At 39.6% G+C, this 18,920-nt stretch overlaps 1 protein-coding gene across 3 annotated transcripts in view; it reads right to left on the bottom strand.

Annotated features, from left to right (window-relative positions):
- Positions 1 to 18,920, bottom strand: part of TMEM196 (transmembrane protein 196) — a 59,600-nt gene that overhangs the window by 1,300 nt on the left and 39,380 nt on the right. For 2 of the 3 annotated variants that reach the window (XM_027872012.1, XM_027872013.1), the window contains exons 2-3: positions 8,897 to 8,953; positions 3,764 to 4,018 (exon numbers count right to left, since the gene is read on the bottom strand). In XM_027872012.1, the coding sequence (XP_027727813.1) occupies positions 3,764 to 4,018; positions 8,897 to 8,953 (312 nt within the window). Of the gene's footprint in view, positions 1 to 2,024; positions 2,099 to 3,763; positions 4,019 to 8,896; positions 8,954 to 18,920 lie in introns of all 3 variants that reach the window. The other variant, XM_027872011.1, reaches the window with a different exon arrangement.

The following is an 18,920-nucleotide window of genomic DNA, read 5'->3' as shown; positions in this document are numbered from 1 at the left end:
TCTCTCTCTCTCTCTCTCTCTCTCTCTCTCTCTCTCTCTCTCTCTCACTCGTCCTGTACAGGTCCTTTTGCAAAAGGACAGAAGAGAATGATACCAATGCAACATCAATCTTTATGGTTGCATACTATGATTTTTATAGAGTTTGTGTAAAGGTGGATTGAAAAAAGGGGGTCAGAGAGTGGCATCTGAGGGGAGGTTACTTTACAATATATTTTTTTTTGAATTCAAACTTTCTGAAAAAAATGGCATTTTTTTTTCTATTTAGAGGAAATCAGTGGTGAACAAGATGGAGGGGTAAGGAGATGAGGTTTCATGGGTCCCTGATCCCCCAACGTACATGCTAATTTTGAAAGGATTGTTTTCTTTTCATAAATGGTGACAAAGTGTCTGATCTTTTCATATTCTTCGACCCCATATTTCTGGACCCCTCTTTCTTCTATGACATACCTACAACATTCCACCAGTAACTCCAGGTCTTCTCTCCTGTTTTCAACTAATTATCAACAGATTTTCCTCTTACTCCAATTGAATTAATGGTCTGATAAGTTACCTTTGCAAAGGGCCATTTTTACAGATGCTCTTAAAGAGTAGAAAGTCTTCAAGAGTAAAATAAAATGATTTCTTGAAACTGTAGGCCCTGGAAGAGGATCATAGGCTCATTGGGCTCTAAACCTGGGGCATGGAAGGGGGTGGGGGGGTCATTAGTCCAAACATCTCATTGTACATATGAAGAAAATGAGGCCCACAGAGGCCAAAGAACTTAAAGTGAGGAAGTGTTTAGGGCCAAGGTCCTTTACCATATTCCTAAAATTCTAGCCTACTACAAAAGCTGGATTTGAGAGTTTTTCAGGAAAAAGAGGTAAGGCACAAGTTAGGAAAATGTATTGAGTGGTCACTGGAAGTGACTGAATGGCATCTGAAACTTTGTCAGATAATGTTGCCATTTGTAAACCTGAACTTGGAAGGAGTCCCCTCCCAATCACTCTTCTCCACCACCAAGTTCAGCTCAGGCTCTTCAAAAATGATTTTCCCTTCCTTTGTACTCTTTTTCCAATTAAACAAAATGTTCAAAACAATCACTTTTCAGAAACAATGACTCCATTCCTTATCCTCTCATTCTTTTGAACATCAGCTTTATATATATATATATATATGAAGAATAAAAATGATATCCATACCAACCAATAAAATATGCTTTTTTTTTAAATTAATGGTTAAAAATATTTCAGAAAGCTTTCTACAGGAAACATTTTTTTTTATTTCACTTATATCACCTTCATTCAGACCTAGTAAAACTGCTGACAAGAAGGAGGTGGACTTCATTTTTCATTTGGATGGTTTTTAGGCAGGCATATCTAAGAGAAACAAGAGTATTTATTCTCATTTGGTCTGAGCCAAGCTGCCCATTTGTAAATATGCATTTTTTACCAAATAAACTAAAAAATATACATGTGTACATGTGTAAAGATAAAATTGTATGTAGTTTTAATCATGCTAGTAAAATTAGAAATGGGTACTCTATTTTTCTCCATCCTTCACATGGGATTTGCTTTAAAAATATATCACTTAGGAAAACTTTAAAAATGGAAGCACCTTAAGAGAGTTTTCACTGTATTAGCATCAAACTCTGTTAATGAAATCTTGTCAAGAGAGATATAGACAGTTCTTCTATATCCTGACACAGGTTATACTAACATCAAAAGGACAACCTAGGCACAATGGTTCTGAACTACAGATGTGATGCAGCAAAAGTTTGAAAAGGCATGAATCATCCAAGCAGAAATGTGCTTGGATGCCTCCAGACAGGCTGAATATTGAAAATATTCAACCAACTTTTAAGCAGCAAGACTGTGCCATGGAGAAGGAGGTCACTTCCCAGAAGTGGTGCTCCCAGAAGTGGCCCCTGTGGAAATGATATCACAGCATCAGCCCATGCTGATTGGCTGTCTTCATGATGCCCACTGAAAGGCAAGTACTTCCTGATGTGACTTAACAACATGGTAACTCCCTAGAATTCAGCGTACCTTGTAGGTAACTCTGGTGTCGGGGGCACCACCGGGCAGCTGGGCAAGTCGGTTATTTCAATACCCCTCAATCTCTAATATAAATATAATAATCATATGGTAAATATTGCACAGACATATACATGTAAAACATGGCTAAATCATGCTAGTATAAATTATGTACAAATGTATACATATATATATATATATATATATATATGTATATAGCACAAAACAGCCAGTATTCACAATGAATGAGGAAATCTCTGTAGGGCAAAATATTGCCAACATTTGTTAGGAGAAAATGGGTAACTGCTTCTCCTGGTTCACCTCTGTCCATTTGAAAACCCATTAAGTCAAAGATGAATTTCTTTTTGGAGGACTTATGTCAATAGGTCTGACCTTGCTTTTATTTGGAATTCTTAGCAATCTCTCCTTAATTTTCCTCTCAAAGTTGCACCAAAACTGAAAACTCATGTAAAGTTTCACTAATAAAGGGCACTGTTTCCAGCCCACATTTCCTCTCTGACATGACAAATTAAGATGCTAAAGGAGCAGATTATTCTTCCTTCTGCCCTAACTCTTGGCATTTTTCTCCTCATTATGCAATGCAAGTGATGATGTGAGAATTATTTTTCTAGATTTCCTTTTCTTAAAGGCATTATTCCTCTTCTCAAGCATTCCAGTAGCGAGAGCAGACTAAAGCAATATGGGCCGTATTCAATAGAAATACAGAGTGACTTGTTCTGATGTTACATGGGACTATAAGGATTTCCCGCTAAAGGGGATTTCCTGAAATAAGACTGTCAAATTATTTAACTTTCAAGAAAGACACCAGAAATGGGTCAACTGATCAGGTGAGGAGCAAAGAAAATGTTACACAGGACCAAGAGATGATTGAGAACTGAGGGAGACCTTGGGAGGCCAACACCTTCATTTTAATGAGGAAATGGCAGACCAGGGAACCAACGTGTCTTGCACCACTACCAACTACTCTTCCTAAGTGCTAGCATTTTTATTGTACTTCAAGGTTCACAAACGTCTTTACAAATATTAATTCATTTTTTCTTTAAGATAACCTGGGAGGCAGGTGATATTACTACTCCCATTGTTCAAACTAAGAGAATGGGGCTGGTAGGCGTAAAATGATTTGCCCAGATCATCAGATTTGAACTGAGGTCTTCCTGACTCAAGGTGCAACACTCTACCTACTGTATCACCTAGATGGATTCACCTAGTGAGTATCTGAACTAGGATTTGAATCCAGGTCCTCTGTGTTGATTCAATAAATCATCCTTTTCCCCTCCTTACTATTTTTACATTTGAAGATGTGATTTATATCATTGAAAGCCCCTGGCTGAAAAGTTGGGGTAGAAGGAGAAGGGAATTTATTGTCTTCCTTGAACTGGTGTTAGTGATCACAGGATATTCCAGGGACTGTGTTTCCTCCAGTATGAACACATGAGCATTCATATTAATGAGGCATTCCATTATTTGGGAAATGCTGCTTTTAGGACTGTTGTCTCTGAATAGACAGAGATGCCAGAGAATTATGCAGAAATGGGTATATCCATGAAGCATAAAGATATAATACTGAGAAATAACTCTCACCAATCCAGCAGGACTAAGCCTCTAGAGGATGATGGCCGCCATGGATCTCCCAGAAATTTTCTCATCTAAAAGTGGCAGCAGGTTCCCCCAGCCGCAGAGCGCACCCTTCAACACAAATGGGCAGTGATGGGGCCCGGCCCAGAACTCACTTTTTCTGCCATTTCGTGGGAATGGTGCAAGGAGTGTTCTCTCTCAGAGAACATGCGTCTTTGTTCGTAGCTGGCCAAGCGGCAAGTAAGCCAAGAAGAAAGGGTACAGCCCCCAATCCCAATGCAGGCCAGAGACATGGAGGCCAGGCGTAGTGGGTAGAGTGAGGACGTCTTCTTGGTGACTGCTCGGAGGAACTGGAAATTCAGGATGCCGCCAATTAGCCCACAGATGCAGCAGGCCGAAAAAAGGATCATCTATTGAGAAATAAGAGATGGGGTGTTGGGATTAATGTGGGGAGAAGAACCTAACTCAGAGGGCATATGACAAGTGAATTCATGAAAATGGGTATTCATTAAGCACTTTCTATATGCCAAGGCTAGTGCTTAAAGCTGGGGATACTAATAGAAAAAAACAAGGTAGTCTGTGTCCTCAAGGAGATCACACTCTAATTGAGGGACATAGCTCACATCAGCCAGTTTTGTCTCAGGGCAGATGACAAGGCCCAGAAATCCATAGGGAGCATCAGCAGATCAGTGTTAGTGTCTAACAGGCTGGCAAGCAGGGGTACTGCAGATAGTGATGCTTAGCAGTCCTCCATCTCACTACAAGGCTTGTAGTTGGTGACTATTAGCTCATTCAAGTTGTTTGAACAGTCAGGTGACTTTTCCTACCCCGTAGCCCCATGAAGTCTAGGTGGCTTGAAGGTTAAAGGTGGGGTGACAAAGGGAAATCAAGGGAGTGGGACATGCTGGGTTAGGTTCTTTTCATCCAGTAGGCCTGGAAAGGGTCTGAGGGTGGATGTTGTCAGGGAAGAGGTGACGGGAGGTAGAATGAATGAATGAATCAATGAGGCTCTGAGCTCCTTGACAGCAGGTGCTATCTTTTCCCTTTCTTTGTGTCCCAAGGGCTTAGTTCAGTGCCTGGCACTTAGTAGACACTTAATAAATGTTTATTGACTGAATGATTGAATGAATGAAAGTGTACTCCTTAAGTACTTTTGCTATGTGCCAAACACTGTGCTGAGTGCTGGTGAATACGTCCTTGCCCTCCAGGAGCTTATGTTTTAATAGGAAAAGATGGCACATAGAAAAGTGGGGTGGCCAGGAAGGAATTAGTGTGTCTCCATATTGAATGTGAAACATCTTTTGCACAGTATGAGACCACATTCTTGTGATATCTCCTAAAGGAGGATGTCTGCTCTGGGTACATTCAAAGGAGATTAATAAATGCTCATAATTTGACTGATTTTATAACAAATACTCTGTAAATTTACATCAGCATGAAATGATTTTTGTAAATTCTTTTATATATGTATATGCATATATATATACATGTAAGTATACATGTAACACAATGTTACAGGCTTCTATGTTTAAACACATGCATAGCTAGTAAAAATTCAATTTGATTAAATTCAAGAAACTTTTACCAGGCTCCTACTCTATCATGGCACTGGGTTAGGTCTTGAGAATATAAAGACAAATCACAGAATGGTGCCTACCATCAGGCATTTATACTCAACTACGGGGAAACTACATTTACACAGAAAAGTCAAAAATCACCTAATCTCAGGAGGGTGAATCTTAGAGAAAGTTAAATATTCTAAAAGGGGGAGATGAGATGGGAATGAATTCCAAGCACGAGAGAAAGCTTGTGAAAGGCATGGGGAAGAGTGGTGGGGGCGGGGAGAGGGAATACAAAGTTTAGAGAATAGTGAGTAAGGCAACTGGAACAGAGAGTGAGTGAAGGGGAATGATTTGAAGGGAGTTGGTAAAAGTAGACTAAAAGCCTAGATCTGGGGATGGACAAATGAAGTCTCAGTTTTCACAAAGCAGGGAGGTCATAGGTCCTAGAAACAATAGATTAATCTGTGAATTCAGAACATTTGTGAACACTTGGAAAATAAAACAGGAATTACTAAGAGTGAGCTTGGGCTCTCTAAGAAACAAATTTCATTTATTTTATTAGATAGCATTCTCTGTAGATCAAGGAAATATTGAAAACACCCAGCATCTTGGTTTTAGCAATCAATAAATTAATCATCAGGACATTATAAAAAGCCTACTCCGGGACAAGCACTCTCCTAGGTACTGAAGAGGCAAAGAATTGCAAGGTGTTTTTGAACAATTCTGTCTGGATAGCCATGTGAACAGGACTGATAAATGCTACCTGGGTGATAATATTATTATGTGAGTTGATAGCTGATTGATAGATTATAGCCCACCAGTGTTCAATCTTGAATTGATGTCGACTTGGACAGAGGGCTGGTGGTGAGGAAAAGACACTTTTTGACCCTATTCAAAGGAAATGGAAAGCTCACCATCATTTTAAGAATGTGACAACAACAAATCCTGGAGGTTATATAGGGGATCCTTTTGATAGGTGGGATACTGGACAAGAATGCTTTAAGGATCATATTTGACTCTAACATTCTGTGATGTCATGGCTAAATTTGTTGCAGTCTCCACAAATGATATACCTTATTGATAGAAATTGGAAGAGCTAGGTGGTGCAGTGGCAGGCCTGGATTCAGCAAGACTCATCTTTGTGAGTTCAAATCTGGCTTCACACACTAGTTGTGTGATCATGGGCAAGGCACTTAATCATGTTTGCCTCAGTTTCCTCATTTGTAAAATGAGCTAGAGAAGGAAATGGCAAACTACTACTCTAGTACCCTTGTCAAGAAAACCCCAAATAGGGTCACAGACAAGTCAGATATGACTGAAAACAACAATAACAACATTGGGAGGGTTTGAGAACTCCCAGGTGAGTAAACTCATTCTAAATGCGGGTTAATACTTTCTCTGCAATTTATAGTCTTAACTACCTAGAGTACTGAGAGGTTTAGTGACTTTCCAGGGTCATGTAGTCAAGTCTTCCAGGCTTTAAGAGAGTTCACTATTCATCATAGTACACTAACCTATTGAGTAGAGAGTTTGTGTTGTTGTCAGTATAGATCTCAAAAATTAGAAATGTATTTGACCAAGATTTCCAGGTTATTGCTGATTTCTCATATATTTTAAGTCCAATGGATAATCATGATAGTATTGGTTCAAGAAGTTCCTTTATGACTAATGAAATAAGGACTTAATTGAAAGAAATGATCTTTCTCTAAACAAAGCAAGTGACCCAGTGGAGAATCATACATAGAAGACACTCAGTTATCATTGAGTTATCATCGGATTAAGCCTTTCGACCATCCACCAAGATATTCAGGTAAGACAGAAGACCCAAGCGGGGAAAGTAATCTCTGGTGCAATCTATGGGTGTGATAAAAATCATAGATTTAGAATTGGAAAAGGGATTAGAAACTATTAGCAAACCCTGTTTACACCTAAGGAAACTGAGGCACAGGATGGTTAAATGACTTGCCTATCAGCATAGCCATCAAGTGTCTGTGAGGGTTCAGGAGACTTAAACCTGTCTTCCTATCTCCAAATTTAGTGCCTTTTCTACTATGGCATAATGTATATGAAGGATCTTATTCAGTGCTTCTAAGAATTTCTCTATTAGTTTATCATCTACACCAGAGGTTGACACATAAGTCATAATAATTTTTATGAATCTTCCTGCATATGGAACAAGAGAATACGGCAATATAATCCACGGACTGGTGTTTCTAAATACTACTGGAGAAAAGGGCCAGGACATAGGGCAGAGGCTGTGATCTGATGTTCTGCTTGATAAATGGGGTCAGAAAGAGGAAGATCATCCCCTTTTGACTTTGCCATCCCAACTAGAGAGAATGCCTAACCGTATGGAGTCAGTGCCCTGGCAGACAGAAGGAGCAACGGTGAGAAGATTGTGTGAAGGTGGAGAATGGCAAGTTCCCAAGCTTAAACTCTTCTCCCTCCAAGGACACATTTCTGTGAGGGCCTTTTTGGTCTTTGCTAATGTCCCACTTTTATCCACTCCAAGTGTTTGGTTGGGTGGCAGCAAACTTGCTGTACTGTGGTGCATGGACTAAGAGCTGGATAGGGCTTCAGATACACTCTAGTCCAACCCTTTCATTTTACAGAGGAGGAAACTGAGGCACAAGGAGATAAAGTCACTTGCCCAATGTCACACAAGTAGCAAGAAAAAAAGGCAGAATTTGAACCCAGTGCCTCTCACTCCAATGCCAGAGCTCTTTTTTCCTGCCCCATGCTGCTTCTCTCAGAGAGAAGCAACCTGCCAAGAGATCAACTAAAGAGGCCTAAACTGTGCTCATGTCTTCTAATCTTCTCTCCCTACCCTGTCCCCTACCACCATCAACAGGATTTGTGACTGTGTATGGTAACCCTTCCCTTATTCTGGGAGACATCAAACCACTCACTTCTGGGGCTTATGGCCATTATTAACTCCACTAATTTGCAAAAGTTGATATTGTTTTTGTTTTGTCTTTTCAAAGCAACCTATATAATGGAGATCCTGTTATCCCCCTTCCCTTTTCTAGCCTCATGTAAAGTAAAGTAAAGATAGCAGGAGTTGGCCACTGAGGCACACACATTGCCCTGTGTACCCAGATGAATGTCCACCCAGCAGTGCTTTCTACAATTGAAGGCCCCCTGCCAGCCCGGGCATTGATGCTCAGTGCAAGATGAACATCTGTAAGCACTTTAGACATGGGGTGTTCAGGGCTCAGAGCTTAAAAGAGTCATGCAGGGTGTTAAAATCAAGAGGAACTAAAAAAAGAAAAATCAAAACCAGCCCGACTTTTGATGGCTGCAGGGTGCCCAGTTGCAAAATTAGGTTTGCAATCAAAGTCAGTTGGGATCCCTTAGGTCCAGGTCTGTACTTAGGCAGTTAAAGTTCCCCGGGACTCCAGCTAATTGCTTTGGCTTGTTGCTGGGAGAGTCATGTGACTTGCCTGCAGTCTATAAAGTGGAAAATGAGAAGTTGGCACCGCTGCCAGGATCGGAAGTGATATTCTAGGGCTATTTAGAGAGCCCATTCAAGCTTTCCCTGTTGTGCTGCTATCCAGTGACCCCACTGTTTTTCTGAGAGGGAGGACAGGTTGGGTGGGTTTGCTTCTTTGCCCTCATTACATCTCAAATACATAAGTGGCCTTCAGCACATGGAGGCCATAGAGGAGAGGAGGCCAGTCAACCCTGGGCCCTGAGGAGACATAGAATAACAATGCAAAAACTTACCACGAGCCCGGACTTTTTTTTGGCACACAGAATTCCACAGATGCCGCAAAGCAGAAACTGCAAAGCAAAGGAGAGAGAGACAGAGAGACAGAGAGAGACAGAGACAGAGACAGAGAGAGACAGAGAGAGAGAAGGGGTGGAGAGAGAGAGAGAGAGAGAGAGAGAGAGAGAGAGAGAGAGAGAGAGAGAGAGAGAGAGAGAGAGAGAGAGAGAAGAAACTGATTATTGCATAGTTCCTAACAACAAATTGCCCCACTCACTTTGAGTTAGCTACTGGCCCCTCTGATACTTCATCCAGGAAAGTCTGAAGGGGCCATCCCTTTATCATGCATTACAATTGGATCATAGACATTAGGAAACTATAGAAGGAGGGTATCTTAGGCTACAATTCCACCTCATTTTTACAGATAAGGAAATTAAAGCCCATATACATTAAGTGCCTTGCTCATGGTCTCCTAGGTATTAAGTGGCAGAGGTGGGATCTGAACCCAGGTTCTCTGATTCCAAATCCAATATTCTTTCCAATACGTAATGCTTCTTCCCTTTACAAAAAGGATAATTTGACCAATTAATTGTAGGGCTGATCCTGAGGGGGGGAAATGTGACAAAGATGAAATCAGTCTTTCAGTGGCCTTTGTCTGAATTCCATCTTCCCAAAGAGGAGTCTAGCATTCTTCTGCTGTCAGAGAGGAAAGCTCTGTCTAGGGAAGAAATTCCTCTAGTCAATTTATTCCTACTGAAGCGCTGAGGGATTCATTTTGCTTTACATATTAATCTCCCATTAAAAAAAAAGACCACAGAAAGAAGCATGTCTAAAAGAAATAAATCACAATAGTAGAATTTTATATATCAACATATCAACAGGGAGGATAATTTGAAAAAGAGATTTCCTGGTACTTCATATAGAGACTTATTTAGGGATTTTGTAATCATGCTCCCATTTTTTTTTAAAGAAAATCATGCGGAGTGTCTAATTTTCAGCATAAAGGAATAAATCAGTAACAGTGTAATCTTAGGCATCATCAGGGACCATATTTCAGAATGGAGAGTTTTCCTGGTATTCTGCATCAGGTGACTCCCTACCCTTTCTACCTGGAAAGTTAGCCCTCCTGACACACCTGAAAATTTCAATGTAAAATGTAGGTACATTGATACAATGATGTAGTCACTAAGTAAACGAAATGATCACACTCTTTAATTTTATCTCTATTACTCAGATTTTTTGTGTTGCAAAATTAGATGTACTATATGCTCCACAATGCCTGCTAGGCTTTTTGCCATTTCTACTTCCAGGAATCTGTTGCAGCAGTAGACAAGGACCGAGAAGAACCAATGTGAAGAAGGAAAACAATTCCAGGCCCTTTTAGAAGGACTAGGCAACTTTATGCATATGCTATTTTCAAGCCTTAAAGTGGAAAGAAGATAGGAAATTCATAGTATTCTAAGACTTCCCCTCACTATCTCCCACAAAAAAAGGAAGAAAAAAAAACACAAAAAAGAAAAAAAATGTTAGCATTGGTAATTTTGCATTTAAACATTTGTTCTCAAAAATAGTTACATTGTCCATCATTAACAACTTTTGGGGATTTCCTATGTAAAATTTATTGGTAAAAATAAAATAACAAAACATAACTATAAAAACAATGTTTGCAGGGATTTTTATGCTGTAACAATATACCATTTGGATTATGTTTTGAAAAGAAACAGAATCCTATTTTTTCCTCTCTGGTTCTAGTTGGATAATATTCTGGGCACCGAGATCTTCCTGTTCTCAATTGTGTTCAGTGGAAAGACCAACTTCCCCTCTAGTTTCCCTTAGTTTTCTAAGCTAGAACCTTTTTGTTCATTTAGCACAGCATGCTATCATGGATAGAAAAGCTACTTTGTTACAACTGAGAATACAAGTCAGCAGAAAAACTGTATTTTCTGTGTTACAAGTCAAGGCAGGGAGAAGCATCAGCTGGGAATACAGAAATGTTTCTATGGGGGCATGTGGCTTCTGAATATAAACCGTTTCCCTCAGGTTCTTAGAATATAAGAGCAAAGATACAGTCATCTGGGTTCATAATTGCTCAGTCGCTGGAATGACAGCAGTTTGCTTTGTTTGAGGTGAAGGGATCAAAATTTCTCAATCTGGGTGTCTGGTATCGACCATGGGGTTGTGAGATAAGATAAGCACTTGTTTGTCTTTTGGTTGACCTTGCGTAGAAACTGCAGTAGAGGAAAGCAAAACATAGGCATTAGATTTGACTAGTGTTTACCCTGGAAATGGAGGCTTATTCTAAAAATAGCACAGTGTTCTCTTCCCCTGCCACCATAGTACTAGCCACATGTACAAATAAAAATCTATAAATACGTTCAAGACCTCTATCTAGCTCTTTTATCTCAACAGGGAATTATAGAATCATAGATGTTATAGAATCACCAATTCAAACCTGGAAAGGCCCTCAGAGACCACGCAGTTCAAACCCCTGACTTCAAACGAAAAAAAAAAACTGAGGCCCAGGAAAGAGAAGCAATTGGTCTCAAGGTCACACAGGTAGTAAAAGAAATCCAAATCTCCACTCAGGTCTTTCAACACCAGATCCCAAATGCTTTCTCCCATTTCATACTGTGTCCTATAGGAGATATAGAATATATCTGGTGGCATATTGACTCAGAAAACCACAAATAAGCATTATCTATGTTTCATTGAAGTTTATTTGTTTGTAAAATCTTTCCCAATTACATTTTAATCCTGTTCTGGCAACACTGGGAGGTTTTTTGTTTTGTTTTGTTTTGTTTTTGTTTTTTGTGGAGGAAAGAGGCCTATGGGGCATAAGTTTGATTCCTCTGGTTTAGAGAATGAAGTCAAAGCTTGCAGTTAATTGATGCACATTCTAGTCTTTCAGTGAGACCAAAAAACCAGACAATTCATAAATGAGGCAATCACCTAATTTTAATATATCTGCTGCAATAGACAGAAGTGAAGGAAGGGTAGAAAAAAGCTACAAAGCTAGTCTATAAATTTCAATCACTCTATCTCATGCAAACGTGTCAGTATGCCAAATGGTACTCTAATTTGTGACCTTCAGGATTCAACAGGGAGTGGGAACTCCCAAGCTCGCTAGCCATAATAGAAGACACAGAGATCTTCAGGCGCACCCCCCCAGCCTGACCCCTCCACCCCCACCCCCCCCTTTATAATTGATACACCTTGGAGAGTGGCTTCACATAATGGCTATTTAATATATGTTTGTCAAACTGAATTGGACTGAGCATAAAGACACCTTATGCCTAGGTATCATAGATGTTTTCAATATTCATCAGAGGTTCTGTACCTGGTGAGCAGCCGATAACATCACAGAAGAAAGTACAGAAATTCATTCTAGCTTAACAGTCTGTAAATGACTGGTTGACCAAAAGGAGTCATTTCAGTATCAAAGGTTGTATACAGACAATTTATTGATTACAGGAAAAATAAAAATCAATTCCAAATTAGAAGAAAGAATATAAATAAGCAAAAGATATGGCATGGGATTTAAATAACACCAACCTGAGATATTTAAATATGCTTTGGGTGCTTAAAAAAAAAGGGACACAAAAAAAAGAACATTAAATTGAGTCCCTATGAGACTAAAAGAATCTGGAAACTACTTTAACCAAAAAAATACTTTATCTCTTTGTCAAACAGACATGACAGCTAAAAGCAATATCAGCTTCTTAGCATATAAACTTATTTGGGAAAAAGAAAAGAAAATTATATGATAACTTTGTTACATGCTTAAAAGGAATAACAAGTTATACAGAACAGATTTGCAATTTTGTGCACAATCATCTTTTTTTCTACTCTACTATGTTTTTTTAAAATTTCTTAAGTTCAGAATAAAATAAATAAAAATTTAAAAAAAAACCTTGCAGAGGACAAGAGTAATAGATACATGTAAACACAGCTTACTAGCTAGCAAGGTATCTATCCTTCTACTTGTCCATGTGTAGCTCTCTATCTGCCTGGGGACCTGGAAAAAACCAGTATGTGTGGTGAATGTGGGAAAGGATAAAGCAAGTATTCACATTTTATACATATCACAACTAACTGGGTAGATAGGGAGAGTGGTGATAGATAATTGATAGGATAGGATAGATTAAATAATTGGAGAGAGAGAGAGAAAGAGGAGAGAGAAGAGAGAGAGAGAGAGAGAGAGAGAGAGAGAGAGAGAGAGAGAGAGAGAGAGAGAGAGAGAGAGAGAGGAAAGAGGAGAGAGAACAGAGAGAAGGAAGGAAGGAAGATTTATGAAGATCTTACTGTATGCTAGGTATTCTACCAAACAATGGGTATATAAATAAATAAAGAGGAGCTAGGCAGGGGGAGGGGAGGATTACTCTTATTGGCAAGGCTTGGAACTTCTGAATGAGAAGAAAGTTGAATGAAGGTTTTTTTCCAAGCAAGGTAAGGCAAAAGTCTCTCTAATCAGAGCCCTGGATGGTTCCTAGGGAAGTGTCCAAATGCTTACAGGTGGGGATCATGTAGTGGGTGGAGGTGGGGATACTGTGGAGGTTGAAGCAGCATTATGAGCATCGTCATTGCATAAAACAGTAAGAATTTACGGAAGGAAATTAAGTTTACCAAAAGCTTGGTCAGAGACCTAATTTAGCCAGATCATCCTAGGAACATTCAAGCATAAAGCTTGAAGAGGGACAATAAATAGGTAAAAAATTGAAGAAGTGTCTCCAGATTGCTGTAACACACTAGTCTCTCTATTAATGACAGCAGAGTAATCAAATATCAGCCTGAATATTACAATTAATAATGCATTGTATGAAGAAGTAGAAATAGAACTAAAGAAAATATGAATAGGAAAAGGAGTCAGACTTGCCCTAGGATATCTGGAGGATGTCTCCAGTGGAGCTGACACAATTTTGAGGATGCCAGATGCATGTGTATGTGGGGTGAATCACAGATGTTATCATTTAAAAAGAAAAGTGATTTAAAAAAATTAACCACTACCAACCATAGGATTACTTTCATATCTCTACAAGATCTCTGTGTGAATAATCTATACAATGCCTCAGATACTGGCTAGCTGTAGGATACTGGGCAAGTCATTTAAATTAAATCAACCTCAATTTCTTCATCTCTAAAGTAAAGGTAATAATACCTCAGAGGGTTATTCTGAGGATAAAATCTGATAATGTGAGAAGATATTACCTTTGAAAAATGTCATATAAATGATAGCTACCCTCCCTGGGACCATTCTCCCAAATCCAGCTCATATTGGTGGGTAGGTCCCCAGAAGGTAGCAGAATACCCACCCCTGACCCTCAGCATTCTGGGGAACAACTCGAGGGGCCTGGAGGATTCTCTAATACTTTTATTTGTGGGTCCCCATCCTATGGAATCTGCAGTGCTTTGCAGCTGATAGTTGGTTTTAAAAAAATCATCTCCTCCCCCCAAGTCTGTGTCACTCTGTCCCACAAGTACATACAGTATACTAGGGAGAGTGGGCTTATGATTAGAAAGCATGTGTGGCAAAGACAGAGCTCCCAATTCCTGGCTGGCTGGAAGTCCTGTGTTCCCCTCATGAAGTTCCCCAGAGGTGTGGCTAGCTTTCTGTCGAACCCTGAGGGTCCAGTCATGTTAGAATCCCAAAGCTGCCCTTCTCTCTGCCCTGAAGAGGTTCTGTTCCCCGATGTTCCCTTTCTTCAGCAGGTCCAGTTTATCCTTTCTCAGCTCCTGGCTGCAAGAATTGTTGGTGACCGGTCCAGACTTTCTGACAAGCTGGTCGATGGGAAGGAGAGAGGAAGAGTTCCACACTCCCTCTGAGCACCCCCTCCCCACTATGTGCTGACCTCTGGTTAGAGGGACAAGAGTCTGGCTCTTCAACGTCTTCCCAATGCTTAACTCTTAAAACAGATGTTGGAATGATCATGCTGGAACCTCCGTTTCTGACATAGTTAGGTCCAGAGATGTCTTGTGAATTTTTTTCAAACAATCCCAATATACTTCATCATTGGACTTCATCTAATGGCTTGAAGCAATTACCTCTTTCTCAATTTGATTAACTTGGTTGTTCTCACCCAACAACCTTTGGTATGTCGATGGCACGGAGATGTCCAAGAATTGTTCATGCCGATTTTACCACTTTCATTAAGCAGCCTAATAAGTGTTCATTCATACATGATAAAGGCATCTTGTCAGTCACGTGAATTAGGGTTGGAGTGTGGAACACTAGTCTTATGTTCTGATTAAATGTATCTGAGTTGAAAATCACACTGATTCATATTTCTACCACTCATTGCTTGCCACCTTTTTCTCGTTTAACTTAACTTTTAAGAATAAATGATATTTAGTTTAATAAGATCTGTTTATAACTTAAACTGTCAAATGACACAGAAAGCCAAAGATGTTTGGCTAATATTTTTTAATCCCATTACTCATTAATCAGCTGATAGGCATTGAATCAAGTCTGGTACTTAATGTGCAGCTGCTGCCTCTGTGCTTTATGTTAGGACAAAGGGTCAAGAGCCCCCTTTCTCCCTCATACCACTGGCTCATTTTCAGTGGCTTCTCCAGGGCATCTGTGAGGAGCCAGGATGGCACTGGATTATCAGAGAATACATTAGAAAAGAACATTGGGGAGGTGTGGGTTACCAAGCTCATCAGTCTTCAGATGGAATTATTCCTCTGTAGAGGCCTACAACCCAGCAAAGAATGAAGACAACAGGGCCCATGTTGATTTCCTCTGCCCAGTTGCCAAAGTGACATAATGAAAAGACAGGTGTGACCATATCTGCTCCTTGCCCAATGAATTCAAGTGGTTCCCTATTACTTCTTGGTTCAGACACAAGCTTCTCTGTCTCTGCTTTACTTTCAAAGTCCTTCACAACTTACCACTGAACAATCCAACCAAATTGACCTTTTTAATGCCCACACACAATATTTCATCTTCCATATTTTTACCCTTGAACAGGCTGAGCCCCTTGCATGGAATTCACTCTCTCCTCAGCATCAGGTCTCTGATTCCCTAATTTTCTTCAAAGCTTATCTCAGATGATACATTCTACAGGGGGCTTTCTTGAGCCCTTAGTTACTAGTGTCCATCCTAGAAATTAACTTGTTTTCACTCTCTCTCTCTCTCTCTCTCTCTCTCTTTCTTTCCTCTCTCACTCTCTCTACATAGACACATACATATATATCTACACATACACATACATACACATACATATACATATAACCACACATATACACATATACACATATATTAGTCCTCAAGAAATCTATTCATCTCCCTATTTCAGACCACCTATTTATTATCTTTGCATCCCTAGTACCTAGTATAGTGCTTGGCATATTTTAGGTACTTAATAAATACTTGTTGATTGATTGAGGGACGTACCATGGTACAGTGAAAAGAACAGTGGTTTTTAGTCAGAGAACCTGGGTTCAAATCGCACCTCAGACTCTGACACTTTGATCTTGGGCAAGCCATTTAACTCATATGGGCCTCATTTTCCTCATTTGTAAAATGAAGGGGTTGGACTAATTTGAGGCCCCTTTCAGCTCGAGAGCTATGATCCTAGATTGATTACTTCCTGGAAGGTCTTGAAGGAACCTGGGGAGTGAAGAATCTGAGAATAGTTGATTATCTTTCCCCAAGTAATGGGCCTCCTATCTATCTTTATTAAATTGCCTTTCGCTCTTATCTTTTCCTTTGGTCTTTTCAAATAAGCTTTATCATTCAAGCTCTCAATCACCAGGTGATTGCTTCCTAACCTTTCTCTAAGTTCTTGTTGTCCTGTTTTTAATTAAATAGGGCCCAGGCCTGCTCCTTGTGCTCTAAGAAGTGACTTTTGGTTACATCAAAATCTGCTTTGTGGCAGGAGATTTGTTTCTGTTCCCCTTTTGACTTTGTAACCCTGGCACTGATCACAGCACCTGGCACATAGAAGGCATTTAAAATTGATATTGGTTGAGTTTTAACTGACAGATGGAGCAGGGCAACCGGGATTTTTTTGGGAGTTAGCCATTTAAACATGCATTTTCTTATATAGTTACATGTTTTATGTTTTAAGCAAAAATGTCATATTCCCCAAACAAGCACTCCTTAAGATCAGAGACCACATCTTACACTTCTTAAATATTCCTATCCCATTGGAATCTAGGCACACAAGAGGCAGTCAAAGAATACATGTTGACATTGGTACACCTATTCAATAAAAAGCAAATTCTTTTACTACTTTGATCCTCAATTTCTAATTTGTAAAATAAAGAAGTTGTATTTGATGATGGATAACCCTTAAGGTCACTTCTGACCCTAAATCCCATGAGAAGAAATTAGCATTAGATTACTATTAGTAGACATCAGGATGATTAAATCACTAAGTTCACACTAAAGCCTGAAGGATTGATTCATGAAGACTCCCACGTCTGATCTTTGTTAACCTGAATGAATCTTTAATTGGTGCAATTATAAGCAGATGTGATAAAGCCAAGACTTGCATGATCAGAGAAGAGAATGGTTTGCTAATATAGCAAAAATGAGCAATATTAGATAGCTAGTTAGAATACTATATTAGCACTCAATGAATACTGAAAGATTTAAGAGAAGTACTCTAGAATGTTGGGAAGTTTGTTCAAGCAGAATTTAAGGAAGGATGCACTGTGCAGTGGAAATAAAGATGGAGTTGGAATCAAAGACCTGAATTCAAATCCTTACTTTTCCATTTTATACCTGTGTGACCTTGTACTTTTCTGGGCCTCAGTTTTCCAATCTGTGAAATGAGGGATATGGACTTAGTGACCTGCCATTTCTCTTCCACCTCTACGACCCTAAAAATTACACAGGATGTGAATTAAGGCATAGATGGCTTACAGTCTTCACCATGGAAAGGATTACTTTATCATCGAAGTCTCGGATCTTTGGAAATATCGAAGTATCAAAAGGAAGAAGTAAAGTGAGGAATGCCCAGTAGTTGAGGGGAGGAGGATTTTGCAGTGGAGACAAATTTTCTGTCACCTCGTAATAGATGTCACTATGCTTTAAGAATTAACTGCCCCCTCTGGGGCAGGCAAACTAACCCGAAGCTGGGACAGGAGGTGGGGTGTACCAGGTGGCTTAACCCATTTCTTCCATCCTCCCCTCCTTCATCCTCAACTTGAGAACTTGAGAAACTGCAAGGCTTTTTTTTTTCAGTGATAATGACTCTAAATAAAGTCAACTACCATCTGCTTTGCTATTGCATCCTAAGGAGCAGTGAGCTTTTACATGTGACTTACAGTCTTATGTACATGGCATCTCTCCTCATTTCTTTGTAAACTTCTTGAAAGCAGGACTTGCTTTTCTGTTTGCATCTCTAGAGCTTAGCACAGTACTTCTCATGGATTAAGTGCTTAGAAAATTATGTTCTCATCCATCAATTCATTTGTTCATTAATTTGTTCAGATCTGGCCTCAAACACAAGCTAAATGACCCTGGGCAAGTCACCTAACTTTTATCTGCTTCAGTTTCCTAATTTGTAAAATGAGGATAGTAGTGACATTTCCCTCCCAAGGTTGTTATGAGGATAAAATGAGATGTTATTTGTAAAGCATTTTGCAAACCCTAAATATATTAATGCTATCTATTATTCATTTTCCAAGATGTGAGGACTGTTCTTTGTGCTGAAATAAGTGAAGTGAAATTTGAATGATGGCAGATCATACTAACAGAAAGAAACTTACCATGGGATTTGTTTGCCAAGATTTGGTCCAGTCCCTTCCCTCAAACTGCTGTACATCTTGTGAATCTGTGCCAGGGGCAGAGGGTTATTCTATTCAATCAACAGTTAAGTAAAATGAATCAAAACTGTTGCAGATTTAGTTTAGCCAACCTTACCTTCAATGACCCATCTACTCCATCTTTGTAGAGATCTGTGATCCTCTGTATTCATAACAGAAAGGTAATGAAAGCTTTTAGTTGGAGAAAGGATGTTGGTTCTGATTCTGATTCTGTCTCTCTGTCTCTCTCTGTCTCTATCTGTGTGTGTGTGTCTCTCTGTCTCTCTC

The sequence above is a fragment of the Vombatus ursinus genome, unplaced genomic scaffold (assembly GCF_900497805.2).
Source record: "Vombatus ursinus unplaced genomic scaffold, bare-nosed wombat genome assembly UNPS02014799.1, whole genome shotgun sequence".
NCBI lineage: Eukaryota > Metazoa > Chordata > Mammalia > Diprotodontia > Vombatidae > Vombatus > Vombatus ursinus.
The sequence above is the reverse complement of the archived record's forward strand: the minus strand, read 5'-3'. Positions and strand labels throughout refer to the sequence as shown.